General features: G+C 46.3%; 1 protein-coding gene across 3 annotated transcripts in view; it reads right to left on the bottom strand.

The window, feature by feature from the left end:
* Positions 1–17765, bottom strand: part of npdc1b (neural proliferation, differentiation and control, 1b) — a 28352-nt gene that overhangs the window by 4919 nt on the left and 5668 nt on the right. For 2 of the 3 annotated variants that reach the window (XM_042101995.1, XM_042101996.1), the window contains exons 2-8: positions 9185–9337; positions 4082–4174; positions 3398–3655; positions 1874–1940; positions 1427–1511; positions 1238–1314; positions 255–354 (exon numbers count right to left, since the gene is read on the bottom strand). In XM_042101995.1, the coding sequence (XP_041957929.1) occupies positions 255–354; positions 1238–1314; positions 1427–1511; positions 1874–1940; positions 3398–3655; positions 4082–4174; positions 9185–9337 (833 nt within the window). Of the gene's footprint in view, positions 1–254; positions 355–1237; positions 1315–1426; positions 1512–1873; positions 1941–3397; positions 3656–4081; positions 4175–7047; positions 7744–9184; positions 9338–17765 lie in introns of those variants that run through there. The other variant, XM_042101997.1, reaches the window with a different exon arrangement.

The raw sequence follows: 17765 nt of genomic DNA, 5'->3' as shown, positions 1-17765 counted from the left end.
TTCTGGCAATACGTTTTCTTCTCTCTCCTTCATTTGACAGTCTAATTTTTACTGACTAGAACGGCTCGGGGTCAAAGGTCATACGGAATCGATTCATCTGCACTAATTTTTTTAATCAGTTATTTTTTCTCAAATTATTAAATCGAAATTAATCAGTTATTTTGACAGCCCTAATATATATATATATATATAACTGGTGTGTACAGCACAATATACAGCACAACACATATACACACAGACACATTGAAACTCACTGGGGCCAGTCCTGGGCACTCGTACACGGTGAAATCGCCATCTTCATTCTCTTCATCTGAAGTGGCCCCTGACTCTGGCATCTTTGCCTCGTCTCTGTGTCTGTGCACAACAAAACACAGGACAGCAAATGAGGAGAGACACACACTTGCAAATGAGGAGACACACACACACACACACACACACACACACACACACACACACACACACACACACACACACACACACACACACACACACACACACACACACACACACTTTTGGGCAGTCGTGGCCTACTGGTTAGGGCGTGTAACCGAAGGGTTGCCGGTTCGATCCCCGACCAATAGGAACGGCTGAAGTGCCCTTGAGCAAGGCACCTAACTGCTCACTGCTCCGGGTCAGTGTGTGCTTCACCTCACTGTGTGTTCTGTGTGTTCACTAATTCACGGATGGGATAAATGCAGAGAATTCCTTGTATATGCAAGTATACTTGGTCGAGAAACATAATTTACATTTCACACACATACACATACGCACACACAGAAACAGAAATACAGGTAGACACACCTGAATAATGTTATGTTGATAAATAAGAATCAATAGACATACTATAATGAGACTATATTTAATTAGCATTTCATTAAGTTTGAAGTTTTAATACATAAACATTGCTCAGTACTCCAGGAGGTCTAAAGGAGATTGTCGGGATCAGGCATTATGAGAGATACACTGAGCATGAAGCGGCACTCCATTTCCTTAGCACTGAATACGCTCTCCGTGCACTCACTTGAGAGTTTCTGTGTACATGTATGCATGACTGTGTGTGTGTGTGTGTGTGTGTGTGTGTGTGTGTGTGTGTGTGTGTGAGAGAGAGAGTGTGTGTGTGTGTGAGAGAGAGTATGCATGTGTGAGAGAGTGTGTGTGTGTGTGTGTGTACAGTATGCATGTGTGCGTGCGTATACAGTACGTGTGTGTGTGTGTGTGTGCGTCTCTGTGCACTCACTTGAGGGAGAGCATCTGCTGTTTCTGGTGCTGGTAGTGGTACATCTGGGCACTGTGGGCCAGCTTTTTGTCCCCTGACTGAAAGACAGAGAGACACGGAGGCACAGAGAGGTGACCATGCGGGTCAAGCACATCTGAATTCAAACATAACTGGCCATCGATGTTTAGTGCTTGTGGGGGGAGGGCTTACCGATGTGCTGTCGTGAGAGTGGGGCGCCATCACGCCGAAAGCTGGATAGTCCACCTTTTGAGCAAGACGCATTCCCCTCCGTAACCTACAGGAGGAGACAGAGAGTATGTTTTTCACTGCCATTGCTCAACACACCATCACAATACCATTACAAATGCATTTGGGGTTTAAAGTTGACAGAAAAACTAAACATTTAAGTGACTTAATGAATTCCAATACACCAATAAAAAGAAAGGCCTATGTCTCTAAAAGTCCTTAACCTCTGCTAAATTGAATAGCAGTTGCAATAGCACACTGACATCTCCCTTTGCACACACACACACACACACACAGACACACACACACACACACACACACACACACACACACACACACACACACACACACACACACACACAGACACACACACACATACACACACAGACACACACACACACACACACATACCTGACCCAGAGAGCTGCGGCCACAACCAGAACCACTACTGCCACCATGAGACACACGCCAGTCATGACTACACATAGGAGGGACATAAGAAAAAGCAGAATTAGCACAAGATATGCGCTTGTGCATGCGACGACTGAGACAGTTTGTGTGTGTGAGTGTGTTTGTGTTTGTGAGAGAGAGTTTAAAACTGTGAGTGACAGTTATTTACATAATAGTTGTTGAAAAGTAGGGTTGGGTATCATTTGGGTTTTATCCGATACCGGTGCTAAATCGATACTTTTAAAACGGTGCCGGTGCCGAAACGGTGCCTGAACCGGTACTTTGTTTTAAAAATGTTTTAAATTAAAATGGTCTAAAGCATGAATTGCTTTTTTTTATTGTTGATAAGACAAATTTGAACATGAAATTGAACTGGCATATTCAATTTACAATATCTCATTGCTCCTACGAATAATACATTTAAATGTTAAAACAGCTTGCCATGCATGCACACACAATGGTAGGCTAAAGCTCTGCTTTCAAGTTTACCCAGTGTGGGCGTTTTGCCATAAGGTATGTTAAAACCGCTTGCCATAAAACTGCCAGGTCATGGACAACGGCATTTGCAAGCAAGCTAATCTACAGGGACTCTACTTTCCAGTTAATTCAGTGTGTTCCCAAATGCTTCAAGAAGTTTCATGTCTTCCCCCATAACACGCAATAGTTTTGAACATGTTAGGCTACATGTCGGTGTTGAAGTGTTTAGATTCCCAACGCTAGCCTGGTAGCCATTTTAACAGCAACTATGGGATATGCGCTAACACCAGTCAGCTGAGTTTAATTAGCGATAACGTACGGAGATGGTTTCGTAGCCTCTTTGACAGCTCAGTGACAGTGACATCAGGTATGTAACCTACATATTTATGTTTTTGCCAGCTAACTTTTAACATAATCTTCATATTCATTGCTATATGGGCCTCATGCACATGAAAGATTAATATCATGCCATTATGTTGTTTAGAACACACTTTGAAATAAAGTTTTCACCTTATAACTTTGCTGATAACATTTTAAATAAATGCCAGTTAGCGCATTAGCAAGGATATTGTGTAACATAGGCCTACTGTTGATGTTGTTTCATAGCCTTTTGCTTGTGTGTAGTTAGGCCCACTGCTAGATTTTGACAGGAGCTCGTGATGTCGCTTTAAAGTAAGCTACTTGGGCTCACACAAGCTGTCAAACACTGTCCATCCACTCTCCTAGTGCACCCCTCTGGTTTATACATCCAGTGTTTGTGTTGGGTAACTGTATCTGGATGTGTTGCTATCAGAGCAAGACGTTAGAGATGGCGCATGACATGCAGCGATGCCTATTAAAAAAAAAAAAAAACGCTATTTAAGCACCGAAATGAGGCACCGAAATCCACTTTGTTATTCGATGCAGTTACTACCGTTTGCGTCGGCACCGGTGCCATATTAGAACCGTGTTTCGGTGCCCAACCCTATTGAAAAGAAAAAACAATGTTCAGACCAACAGAATGCGTACTTATGAATGTGTGGTCATTTGAGGAGTAGTGGACAGCTAATGGTCCCCTCTGCATAGCTGGAGTTTGTGGCAGGTGTGAGGCCAGTGTGGTGGTGGTGGTTGCTGTGGTGGTGGTGGGCATCGCCGTGGTGAGGCCACTGGTTATGGGATGCTCTGTGGTGTCCAGGGTGGGGGGGCGAGAGGCCTCGGCCATTTGGTGAACCTTTTGGGGAACTGAAACATCCCCCTTGGCTTTCAAGTCGACCTGAGAGGAGGGCACTGGAGGGAAGAGAGAGCGAGAGAGAGATAGAGAGAGAGACAGAGAGAGAGAGAGAATTGAATTAATACTTCTTAAAAATCACTTTCCATTATATATTCTATTTTCAGTCACACTATCTCAAGTACAGAATTATTTTTCATCCAAGAAAATCTTTCACAAAATTACTAAATATAACATGCCTTTTTAAAAGAAGTATGAAAACATTGCATACAGTCATAGGTAAACAACACACTGATAGTCTGACCCTATAAGGCATGGCTATTCAACTTTTTCAAGTGGGCCACACAGGAAAACCACTGGCTCTTCACGGGCAAAATACAGTGCTGCTAAAATTACTCCTACTGTGGCTACTGCAAATGTCTCTCTTACTACCTCTTTTTTTCTCTCTAACTCTCTATCTCTCTCTCTTTCTCTCTATCACTCACCTGAGTGTCTAGGCTCGGATTTCAACTGCTTAGTGATGACAGAGGACAGGAAGTCGATCTCCTCGTCCAGCTCAGGGAGGCTGTTGGCCTTGCCTGTGAAGCACAGAGACAGGTCATGTTGGACAGGAGCACAGTCATGGGCAGTTTTGAACACCAAGCCATGCAGGGAGAGTGGGCTCCATATTATGAAGCTGGTCTGCAGCACAGAGAGCTATGCATATGCCTTCTGTGAGAGTTGCCTGGTTATGTAGTCCAAGCAAAAACACTATTCCCACATTAATATTTCATAAAACCACACACATGCAAACAGTTCTTGCAGTTCTTCACACACACACACACCCAGTATCTACTGAGACCCCTCCTAGTGGAAAGCTTTGCCACCTCACTGTGATGTGAGAATTCGGGTGTGTGCATAAGCGATGTACTGCAGTATATGAAAAACATTTACAGGAAGAGCCAAATGTGTGTGTCTGTGTGTGTGTGTGTGTGTGTGTGTGTGTGTATGTGTGTGTATGTGTGTGTGTGTGTGTGTGTGGGGAGGGGCAGGATTTTTGCACATCTGCATGTAAAACATAAAACAATGGCTACTCTAGTGTATCTAAACATATGGCTTGTGGGCGTATGTAGTGAAATTCTGGTGTGGTGTAGTGTGTGTGTGTGTGTGTGTGTGTGTGTGACTGTGAGCTGCAGTGTGTGGGTGGATAGGTCAGTGTGTCGGCCATGCAGTGCTGCTCTGACTGTGTGGGCGACGGGAAGGGGAGAGCAGGATGTCTTCACCAGGTGTGTGCCTGTGTGCACACGTGTGTGCGTGTGTGTGTGTGCGTGTGTGTGAGAGAGAGAGAGAGAGAGAGAGAAAGAGAGCGAGCGAGAGAGAGACAGAGAGAAAGAGGAAGGGAGAGAGAGGGAGAGGGAGTTAGGCAGCGTGCCATGCAATACTGCTGATGTTGTGTAGGTGGAGCCAGCGCTCGGCTGTCTCCGCCTCTGATTCATGAATGAAAACCCATCACCTTGGCAACACAGCCCAGAGCCAAGAGCAGGAGAAAAAAAAGAAGACGAAAAAAAACACCACAAACTAAGCAACTAAACTCATGAATAAATGACAAGCGTGAACAACGGATCCAACTTGGAGCCAATTATCTACAGTGGCCTACCGTATCTGCTGTAACATGCTCCAGCTCGACACAAACAGTACAGAATGCAATTTCAAACATCTGCAGTCACACTGTGGAGCTCATTAATCACAGTAAAAGCATACGGATGGTGAAATTCCATTAAAGACACAGAGGTACAATTCAGTGGTGTACAAACAGAAGAGGCACCTCCCTCTTGCGGTGCAGGTCAAATGAATTCCGTTCTCTAGGACTAACGAGGTGAAAGGTGACAAATGATGCCAAATGCGACTGGTGACAGGCCATCTTGAAAACAGGAAGCCGGCCTTGATTTTTTTTTAATGTGTCACACATGTGTTCACAAATGAGTCGGCCATAACTCAAATTCAGAGTGAAACGGCAAAGAGCGGAGCCCATGGCGGCCGAGGAGTGTGCTGCGCTGCACTCAGCTCCACATAGACTCTTTCACATTAGCACACTACACAAACCCAGCATTCATACAGTACAGTCCCAGCATTTATACAGCCCACCAAAGTGTAGAAAAGGGGCAGTGGTCAGTGGAGCTGGGCCTGAGGGGGCGGAGGACACGACTTTGCATCAGCACCGTCCGGCCCCCTCCGCAGGGCAAGCAAGGCCCCCGAGCCTGCCAGCCAAAGCAGCCTGTGGGCCGAGAGCTTTTCCACAGCCACAGCATCCAATCCAGCAGAGTAGGGGGGAAGGAGGGGTGTGTGCACGTGTGTGTGTGTGTGTGTGTGTGTGTGTGTGTGTGTGTGTGTGTGTGTGTGTGTGTGTGTGTGTGTGTGTGTGTGTGTGTGTGTGTGCACATGTGTGTGTGTGTGTGTGTGTGTGTGTGTGTGTGTGTGTGTGTGTGTGTGTGTGTGTGTGTGTGTGTGTGTACATGTGTGTGTGTGTGTGTGTGTGTGTGTGAACCGTGTAGGTGCATATACATTCTCGTGAATATGTGTGACAGAGTTTGTAGGTGCATGCACACAGCACACACACATAATCATAAGGGGGTTTCTGCAAGTGTGTGGGCAGAAAGTGAAAGGCAGAGAAACAGAAATGCTGAAGGTGGAAATGGGATGTGTGTGTGTGTGTGTGTGTGTTTGTGTGTGCGTGTGTGCATGTGTTTGTGTGTGTGTGTGTGTGCTGGAGGTGGGAATGGGGCGGGAGGAGTGGTGGGGAGGCTCTTCCATGCTTCCTTATTTATGCACACTGTTGATTTCCTATTGATTTCCTCCTCCACATTGGCCCTGCAGCATGGGCTGGAGTTCCAGGCCAAAATCAATCTTTAATTCCTCTGACTGCTTTTACAAGATCTACGGTCTCTGTGGAGAAGGAGCAGCATGCCTGACAGTGGTATTATAGAAGTGTCCCACACAAAGTGACATTGCATTATTTTGTGTGTGTGTGTGTGTGTGTGTGTGTGTGTGTGTCATTCCTCTGCACAGTTTCTTTCTTTATACACATTAATTTTCTCTTTGGTCCATTTTATGCATGTGAAAAAAGAATAAACAGAGAGAGAGAGAGAGAGAGAGAGAGAGAGAGAGAGAGAGAGAGAGATGAGGAGGAGGAGGAGGAGGAGGATAGATGCTCATGCCATCCTCCCATCTGCTTGGTGAGCATGAGAGAATGGAGAGGTGGCCCGTGTGGTCAGCAGCAGCACTGTGGGCTCTCTCTGAGGGCTGAGTAATGTTGAGTGGGTTAGAGAAGCAGTGGAGCAGCAGCACTCCCCAAGTGCCCCCATCATCATGAGCGCCCCCATTCAATAAAGCTGCCCGTCACACCAGCCTGCTATCTCCACCAGCGCCAACACACAGCTCTGGCAGGAAGTTGGCTTGTGAATGGCTAACTCACCCCTTTTCTCGCAGACCTCCATCTAAATCCTCTTCTTCCTCCCCGATAACTCAACAGAACTCAGTAAGCAAATAGCTCAATTATGGGATTGCATCTTTGCAGGGGCATGAATCACATTATGTGGATGAGTTGTCACTAGTGTTGCACAGCACAGGTATATGGATGTGTTGTTGTGGCATAACTTTCCTTTTTGGTTGAGCGTGAGAAAGGACTGTGAGAATGTTAAGCCCGTAGTAACTGTGCCAAGGACAGTCACTAGGGCTTGATTTTTTTTTTTAATTTAAAGGCTTAAAAGAAATCGGTTTGGGCGCAAGTGGGCGTTTAATCAACACTATTAAAATTGTAATTCTGATTCTACAACCACAGGGTACTGTGATGAAGTTGGTGAGTATGCATGATGACTAACATGCAGCGTGAGCTCTCGGGAAATTAGTTGGACATCCCTGGGCGGTGTGTGTGTGTGTGTGTGTGTGTGTGTGTGTGTGTGTGCGCGATCAGGACACACAACAGTAGCCACTCCGTAGAGTAATCAGCAGGTTAGTTAAGGAGAAAAGAGGAACTCTTTCAAAAGACTCAACAGGGGCCCTAAGCTTGAGGGTCTTTATTTATGGTAACATAGAGATTGGGGAGCCAGTTGGGGAGAGATACTGTACGCTATGATCTTACCTGACTAAAAATAACCTAAACTAGATGTACCGCAGAGCGGTACAAAATATGACCGCCGCCCAGTATGTGTGTGTGTATGTGTGTGCGTGTGTATCTGTTTATGCACATGTGTGCACATGGAATGGGTTAACATGACCCCTGTGTCTGCCCTACCCTCCTTTCGGGGGGTCCAGTCCAGCGGGGGGGGGGGGCTACAGATCAAAACGAAAAACGATGGTTCCATGCTATCCATGTGGGGTTACATGCCCACCAAGTTTCGTGTACCCGGGAATCCTTGACGGAAATTTGGACATGCGAAAAAGAAAAAAAAAAAAAATCTGACTAAACCTATATGACCGCCGCTTCGCTGCGTGGCGGTCATAATTACAATATCGCTGCACATCTTTCACAGTAGGTGGCAGAGCACCAGTGGAAAATATGCTTAATGTTGATAAGCTTGATAAGGCTGAGTAAAGAAATGCCTGAGGGCCATTCTTCCGTTCCACTCGTGATGCTAGCTTTGCCTCTGGTTAGTAGCCATTGCTATGGGCTGATGCACCGCAGTCTGCTCATTACAGCCAATCAGAATGAGCAAGCATGCCTAACAGCGTGAGGTGGAGGAGACTGTCAGCTGGATGGCAGGAAGGGGAAGAGAGGGATAGAGAGGCAGAGAGGGAGAGAGAAAGAGAGAGAGAGAGAGAGAGAGAAAGAGAGTGAGAGACAGAGACATGCCCAGTGATGGGGACATAGAGAAGAAGTGACAAATGAGCAAGACTAAAAAAAGAAATAAAGTGTCTCCTCACTTAGTAACCGACTTGCTCAGAACCAAATCTGTCTAGATTTTATATATATAATAAAAGAAAACTAAGCTGTTTTCCTGTACACGGTTTATTATTTTACACTGTTGATGCACACTGTACACACTGTTGAGTCGAATTTGTTTGTTCTGACTAAAAAAAAAGGTAAACGATAGCCCCCTTTATAGCACTCGGTGAGTATAAACTGTCCATCGGAGAATGCAGGTATAGACGAGATCAGCTCTCCTAAGGGGAGCAGGATGTGTCCCCACTGTGAGCAAGGAGCAGCAGTACAGTGACACGCAAGTGAAGCCAATACACTTCCTGCTCGGGAGTCCAGTCGGGAGCCGAGGCCTCCATACCTCGTGGGAGATGTGCTTGTGTAACGAGTGTGTGTTGTGCATGTGTGTGTATGTGTGCATGTCTAAGGATAACCTCATCATATATATTTCATGGTGGTTGAATTTTCATCCAAAAATTTACAAAAGGAAAAGAAAATGGTAAAGACTGAGAAACAGGCAGATATGCAGGGTGAGATATCGAAAGAGAGAGAGAGAGAGAGAGAGAAAGAGAGAGAGAGAGAAAGAGAGAGAAGAGAGAGAGGGAGAGAGAAGAGAGAGAGAGAGAGAGAAAAGAGGGTGAGAGAGAGAGAGAGAGAAGAGAGAGGGAGAGGGAGAGAGAGGGGGGGTACTTACTGAGGTGCTGGTGTGGCTTCTGTTGCCTCCGCACCACACATCTGCCCTTCTTCTCTACCAGCGGGGCCAGACAGGGCCCACAGCGCGAGAAGCCCGGCTGGCAGAAGTGCCGTCCCTCGCGGGCACAGTCCAGACTGCGGGGACATGGTCCTTCTGCAGAGACACAAGGGGGAGGGGAGGGGGCACAGACAGAGCTGTCAGACTGACTTCCGCCTATACTGACCTCTACGGCGACAGGAATGGGCGAAACAGACAGGACTTTAAACCGAGCTGACGCGGGACTTTAACTGCTCCCCTGAGGATGTGAAGACAGCGGCCGAGATGCCGCAGGAACGCCAAAGGCACATCAGAAGCATACTCTTTACACGCACCAGCAACTCTGTCTGACACAATATCAGCTTGCTGTCTGATTTGTGAAGGGATCTGCCCATTGAGTACACCGTTGGGATTTAGAATGGGAAAGTATTGTTGAATTAGTTATTAGAACTGGTAGAGCGCCCAAGCTTAGCTGGGATAGACCCACACATCAAAGTGCTCAATCAAAGTGTAAATAAATTGTTGTTTTCTTAGAGACCCCTGCTGAGATCCACAGGATAAATAAAACCCTGTGATTGATACCCTGAGTATTTTTTATAAATATAAATACATATCTTTTTAGCCTATTGGTCACAGAAGCTTTACATCTGACATGAGATCCGATGCTGCTCAAAATCAACAACAACATGACATGGGAATGAGTCACTGCTTGCGCATTGAAGAGGGAAAACGGCAGAAAGAGTAAGCCGCGGGCTGGATTAGCCTATTTGTCACAGACCGCCATGGCACACAGCTCCAGCCCAACAGAGAAGAGACAGAGACACATGAGAGAGAAGAGAAGACAGACGATAAGATGCGTACACCGTGAGCTCATTCCCTGGGTCTGAGTGGCCATGTGCGTAAGTACAAGCACTGCCCCTGGGGTCAGGCCCTCTGCTAAAGCCCACTAGGAGAAAAGGCCAATGGAGACAGCAGACAAATGGCATCCCAGAAACAGAGAGCAGAGAAGCTATGCGTCTGGAAAGGGATCAGCACTCTTCTTCAGAGACTTTTTTCACCCCTCACACTCTGGTTCTCACTCTTTTTCACACATACTGTACACACACATCTGACTCCCACCCCCCACCCCGACATGATACACACACACACTTGTTTCTCATTCACACTTTCAGCTGCGTTTCTTTCTGTGTCTTTCTTTATCACTCTGTTCATTTTTAATTGCCATTCTTTATTTACCCCTGGTGTGTTTCTACAAGAGTAGGCTGTAGCACGGTCCATTCACTGCAGAGAGGTTCCACAGCATGTCTACTGCTCTGTGCAGGGCTAAGTGAATAAGAGTCAGGGAGGGTTGCTATATTTATAGATTCATTCTCTCCGATGAAGCCATGAAGGGTTTCAGTTTCCCTCTCTCCCCCTGTGATGCTGGACAATGATCCGACATGAACAGCGAGAGCCCAGGGGTCTCTGTCTGGTCAGTCTCGTCCGCAGCCCAGCAGGTACTGTAGGTGTGCACACATGCAGGACGTGAGCGTGTCTGAGTGTGTGATCTCACTGTGTGTGTGTGTGTGTGTGTGTGTGTGTGTGTGTGTGTGTGTGTGCGTGTGTGTGTCTGTGGTGTGCTATCAACACGAACAACAGACTGCAGCTTTAATAACGGCACAAAACAAGCTGCACAGCCCCCCCTGCAACATATAGCATTTTATGTGCTGTCACTGACTGCTGCAGGCAGAGCTCCTGCTAGTCTGCAAACAGAGCAGGAGAGATGGAACAGCTGGAGCCGCTATAGCTGCTGCAGTATCAGTGTCCAGTGACTGTCCATACACAAGACAATCCCACTGCATTACAGGACTACCATATAATAAACTAACAACATCCCTTAAATATCATAATAATTACAACTCAGGAATATTGTAAAGGTGATTAATTTCATGCAATCAGATTAAAGTGCAGGTGTTTTTCAAATGATTGGACACTTCACTAACACAGTCACTGCATGGTCTAAAATTGTGAATGGAAGTATATTGTCAAAGAATTGTAAGTAATTAGCATTACCTACAGCGTAAGGCCAATCCACCTGTCCTGCCACTCCTACAGTCTCAAGCAGGTAACTGGACCTGGCCTGACCGATTCAGATGTGCTGTGACTGAGAGATGAACACTCTCTGGAGTATAGCGGGGAGGTGAGGTCTGCAGGGCAGGAGGGAGAGATGGGGCCCACTCCAGCGCTAACGCTAAGGAGCTCGGAGTTGTTGTTTGCACAGCAACGGAATGGGTGCCAAGCCTCTGTAGGCACTCAATGGGCTGGGGGAAACGGGGAGTAATTAACGTTAGTGCGCGGGAATCGATTGCGGCATTAACCCGTTTTTTTCCGCTGCGGGTCCACCGCGCTCCAAAAAAAAAAACCTTGGCTCCAGTTTCCATAACAACGGCCATGGCAACGGAGACTGTGTGACATCATCAGGTGTGAGTCACTCTGAATGCTGGAGCAACAGAGTGCAGAGAAAGGAAGGAAGGGGGGGGGGGGGCATGTCTCAGGACAACAGTGGCAATGAGAGCAGTGAGGGGAACTGTTGAGGGAAAACAAATGGAGATAAAAGGGGTCTTTTGTGAGGTGGAAATAGATGGAAAATGACCTGCAACTGCAAACCCCTGCACCCTGCAGCACAAGCTAAGCAAACACTTCACCTTACAGTTAGGTGGCACACACAAAACAACCTGTTCCTGCAGCCTGCCAACATTCAGATGTATTGTGCTAATATAAAACAGATGTATTGTTATAATATAAAACAGTGTGTTTTCAATGCAACAGCCCTAATTTGATTGAACACAGAAGCACCTTGGACTTCTGTGCCATGGATCAATATGTGCACAATACATGTGTTTAATGCAACATTTCATTGTGCATTACTTTGAGTTTCCATCCTCATCTGCTAGACAGCACATTATTCTGCTGCTGAGGAACTGAGGGGGCTTTGCTGTATGCTGAGTGATGCATTGCTGCTGAATGCGGTGGAGTAAACACCCTCCTGTCTCTTCCTCCCTTTCTCTCTCCCTCGCTCTCTCTCTCTCTCTCTTTCCTTGTAAGTCACACAGGGTGCAGGGGATGGAGGAAGCACAGAGAAAGACCGGCTCTTTACGACCTTCAGCCTAACTGTTGAAAGTTGTCTATGAATTGCACCAACACACAGCAGTAAATGTCTTCTCCACCAAATGACTTTGAAATTAACAGAACCCTGAAACGGAACCCGTCCCATCCCTCTCCTCCTCTCTTGCAACCCGTCCCATCCCTCTCCTCCTCTCTTGCATCGTCCACCTCTCTCTCCCGAGAGGTGGACGATGGCTAGCAGATGTACGTCATGATCTGATTAGCCCAGTGAAACAGTCTCCGCGACCCAGACCCCTCGCTGGAAGCCTGCAGCAGAGGCGTCTAATTTGCCTGTCATTAGGATTTAAATGCCAAATCATTAGGATGGACTGTTGTCCTCCCTACCAATAAGGGGCTGATTAGAACTTAAAGCTTGGAGGAAGTGATCAGCCTATAAAAGATTAGTTAATGACTCCTACATTCAAGAACAATTGACAACAAACAAAGTGGACACAACAAATCGTGGAGAGATTAGGAAACATTCACGCCCATCTCTTCCAATTCCAAATGACCAAGCAGATGAGTGTCTTCTGCCAGATGGATCCCTGATGACCGTTGGTGCTGGCGGATTGGAGTTGACAGGGAACAGATCCGTGATAATCCTTATTTGGAGGACCACAGCCTCTAATTGTCCATGACACACACACACACACACACACACACACACACACACACACACACACACACACACTCACACACAAGCAGATACTCCCTGGAACCAGGCATAGACTTTGCAGTGCCTTTTCATAGCACCAACAGTTAAACAAACAAACAAATAAATAAATAAACAAACAGACCCTCACAACCAAACACTAGGCTTCAGGATGGCCAAACCATTCAGCACAGGATGGGCATTCCCACTGACAAACACTCATTGAGAACAAAGAAACCTGTTACGTTTCACTTAGCCATATCCCCCAGTAGAGGGACACAGAACATTAAAACACTGACAGAACCCTCTTCATTCATATTGTCCAATCATGTGATATGGCTATTGCTCTATATTCAAGTCAAGTATTTGTGGTCACAGAGAGTGCAACCTGCTTCCAGCGTATATAGTATATAATGTATACTTTTTTGATCCTGTGAGGGAAATTTTGTCTCTGCATTTATCCCAATCTGTGAATTAGTGAAACACACGCAGCACACAGTGAACACACAGTGAGGTGAAGCACACACTAACCCGGAGCAGTGAGCTGCCTGCTACAGCGGCGCTCGGGGAGCAGTGAGGGGTTAGGTGCCTTGCTCAAGGGCACTTCAGCCTTGGATGTGGGCATGGGAGAGCAGTGCCCACGGCTGCCCCCTATATGTTATATGTATGCTCTTTTTAGTATACAAGCCAAGCACACAGACCACAAGTACAGTGGATGTGATGAAGTGTACATCATAGCGCTATCAGCACTCTCTTGTCAATCTGCCAATTACTTTTCATTAACTTTAACAATTTCTTATCACAATACCAGTTACCAAAGAGATCAAACAAATTGAGATAACATCCATTTTACCAAACCCCTGCTTGTTCAAAGAAAATAGAATTCATCATATTACGCTCACGTACACCGTTCTCATCTGGTTTCTGATCTCTTTCCTGAAATCATCAAAGTGCCCCAGCGCTCAGGAGAGCCACTTCATGTAGAAATTAGACATAATTCAGAGAATGTGCCCCATAGCATGCACACAGCGCTCTATTAAGCTCTAATGCTTTCACTGCAAATAAACAAATGGCAAATACTGCTGTCAAATTACTTTGCAAACTACCACAAAGGCCCTTTTCATTTTTTTCAAGGTCTCTGGTGAACCTTCTGATAACCACCTGCATACTTTCAGAACTGTAGATGGCAAAAGGGAATGACAAAAGCCATTAGTTGATAAATGGAATGGCTAAATATTTGATACATAATGGAATTGCTAAATATTTGATTAAATGGACAAAAATGGGTGAGGTCTGAGTCATGGTATGGCAGCACAGCCAATAATTGCAAAAAGAGACATTTAGAAAAAGATGGAAGATGATGATATATAATATGTGTTGCAACTGAAATGTCACAATATATTGTTAGCATAACCCCCCCCCATTAAACAAAACAAAAACAAAAACAAACAAATCAGCTTTAATGACTTTTATACTGCCTCTCTCACCACACACACACACATTCAGAATAAATGTTCTGTTCCCATATGCTGTCCAATAAGGGCTAGTACTTTCTTGCTTATTTCTGTGGCTACAACGCATCACCTTACGAGAATGACTCAGTCCAGTGAGCTCTTCCTGTTGCGGAGAAAAAGTGGAAGTTCTAATAATATATTTCGTTCCATAAATAGCTGGCCGTTTCAGCCGGAGCTGTCATAAAAATACACCGATCAGTGAGAGGAATTTAGCTCCACTCCAGTTAAGGCTTGTCATGTCCAGCGTCCCAGATCGGCAGTGATGGCTTGTCTGGGCCAAGAAGCATCAACAACATCCAGTTTGTTTCCTGTCTATGTGCCGCAGCTAGAGAGAGCATCTTCAGTCTTGTTGAGAGGTTATATAAATTTGTTAACTTTCATCGAAGGGGAAAATAAGGCTAATTAAAGTGGGCTGTGCCGTTCATAAAGAATTATCTTTAAGCATTACAGGATGGCAAACATTTAAAGGGCGAACATTTGAAATTGAAGTTCTTTAGTTATTACGTCCATTATAAGCACACTGCTGGACAATATGAGAGAACTGGCCGTGTGCTTACAATGAGAGTTTACTCATGAATCTAATCAAGTTAATTCAACAGGCACAAGAACACTCTCCTGAGTACAAGTACGGCATCTTGTCTGATAATCTTTTGTCCACAACTTACTGTGCAGCAGTGGTGATAAACAGAGGTGTGTTGCCAGACGTTGGGAGAGAGGCCTTGCGTAACGAGTTTGAGTTCAACTGGGCTTTTACTGCGAGAGTTGGTTTAAGTTGAGTAAATAAATTTCACCTTTACAAACGCATTACCCAGAGACGACATTGGAGTGCTTTATGTCCACGGACACTGAGCCCATTGCCCATCTTCCATTTAAATCAGTCGGGCCTGCTTTTGTCATTGTACTCTCGTCTATGGTTCTCATCATGAGATCCTGCACCTTTGTCTGACCACTGTCTGCACTCTGCACAAACAAATGTGATAATAGGCACCATGAAAGAGGTCCTTCATAGACCGTCCCAAAAGGACCAAGAGCACGGGCACAGTGATGGATCCGTGCGACTGCATGCAAGAGCACTGTTTGCTGAGAAGCTTCCCGAATCGCACAGCACCGAATGGCTTACGGAAAGACAAAAATCCACTATCCAGGACAGTTTATTCAAATGAATGAACCATTGGCATTACGGTTCACTGAGAGAAAAGCAGCTTGGAAAACAATCTCCTTTCTGGTTACCTAAGAGAGGACAGGCATGAGAGAGTAGAGGCCGAGTTTGATGGACACACACATCTCCCCAGAGACCTGGATGTGAGAGGAAGCCTGTGGATGTGACCAGCACACTGGCCTGCACCACAAAGGATGCTGCTTATGAACAACTCTTAAAAAGCCTGGCCCCAGCCGTGGCGTGACTGGTTGGGGCACGTGGACCGTACGCTGGCGACCCGGGTTCGATTCCCGTCCTGTGGTGCTTTCTGGATCCCACCCGGCTCTCTCTCCCACTCGCTTCCTGTCTTTCCAACTACCCTATTTGATTAAAGGCATAAAAAAGCCCATAAACCAGATGGGAGGGGCAGATTGGAGTGACCTTACAGAGATTGACGGCAACATTTTTTTCCTATCCTTCCTATCCTGCTAATGCTGTCAAACAGAGTGAAGCAGGTTGGTGTGTCGTGGATGGATAACAATGCAGGCAAAAGCATAGGGATGCTGGAGACTAGCGTGGTACTGTACAGCCAGGAAGCCCTGCCAGCTGGTTGAGTGATCTCAGTGAGTGGAACATCCCTGCTTGAGGTGACAGGTGCTGTCCTAGGCACACACCGGACAGATGGGCACACGCCGTCGAACTCGGTCAAGGCACGAGATTACGGCTGGACCCCTGCTGGTTGGGCTTATTGCCTGAAAACACTAGGGTGAAGGCTTTACCCTCCTCTCTCTCTCTCTCTCTGGTGCTGGTGTAGAGAATAAGAGATGAGAGGTCACAGAAGATCTGGACAAACACAAATGAAGACACACACACACACACACACAGGAGAGGGGATAGCATGTGCTCCTAATTGTGTACACAACACTGTGCACACTACCCTTCAGCATGCAAATTCAGGTCTCTCTCAGTCACTTGGGTGGAACAGCCAGCCGCCCACACACTGAACATGGACCCTCTCCCCTGCCACTGAGAAAGACTCGAGATTGGGTGTGCGAGAAACACTGCGAAAATGTGAGCACAAAATGTAAAACTGTGTGTGTGTGTGTGTGTGTGTGTGTGTGTGTGTGTGTGTGTATGGGGTGGGGTGGTGGGGGGTTGCAATTGGGCTGACTTGCACTCACACACAATATTTCAGCTCCAACAGCACTGATTTGGCTGTATGCTGATTCGCCCATATTTCTGTGCTGCAGAATAAGACATGCTGATTTGGACTGACCCATCATAACCCACACACACAGCACAGCATTGTCTCATCTGACATGGGAAATAGGTTCGCCTATCTAACACCACACTGTACATATTCTTTGTAATAATATATGTTGCATATAACTTGCAGTACGTACCCCAGACAATGAACTGTGCGCCCCCAGTTTCCCTTATCTGACCCCTTCCTCTTCAATAAGCACAGAGAGTCCCTCTCCGCGCCGCTGATGATGCCGAATCTCCCCCAGACTGTGACCTAGACCCCTGCCCTTGGCTGTGGAGGGAGTCTGCGGAGCTGGCCTGAGGCCATGCAGCCACAGCCAGAACGTGACCTCACCCAGATGGCTGCACATTCAGCAGTCTTGGCACCACGGCGACATCCACATCCTCATGGACGTGGGCCGCCCGGTCTGGAGCAGACGCCTCCAGTGTCCCACACAACCTTGGAGGAACTCGAGTGTGTTCCAGATATCCCCCTTGGAAGAATTCGGGCTTGTTCCAGACATCCACTACACAACACTGGCGCATCAATTCACTTTCCGAGCATGCTGTCTTACGCTAACAAAAGCACTGATCAATTTGTCTTTTATTCGCCAGTTACATAACCCTTTCCTTCCTCCTACTCAGTATTTCTCACACTATTCTCCTGACAGATGACATTGTTTTCTTTTTTCCACCATGCTGTGCACTACACTTTCCAACAACAGCAAGACCAGTACTTGGCACGACTATTATTTGATGTCAAAACCCTTCCATTTTAACCGTTTTGTTCCAAGCAACAACTCTTTTCCTTCTGCCAAGCACAACACATCTTCACCTACTCTTCCAGGACGC

The sequence above is a fragment of the Alosa sapidissima genome, chromosome 8 (assembly GCF_018492685.1).
Source record: "Alosa sapidissima isolate fAloSap1 chromosome 8, fAloSap1.pri, whole genome shotgun sequence".
In the NCBI taxonomy this organism is placed as follows: domain Eukaryota; kingdom Metazoa; phylum Chordata; class Actinopteri; order Clupeiformes; family Clupeidae; genus Alosa; species Alosa sapidissima.
Note: the sequence above shows the minus strand (reverse complement) of the source record. Positions and strands in the feature narration are given on the sequence as shown.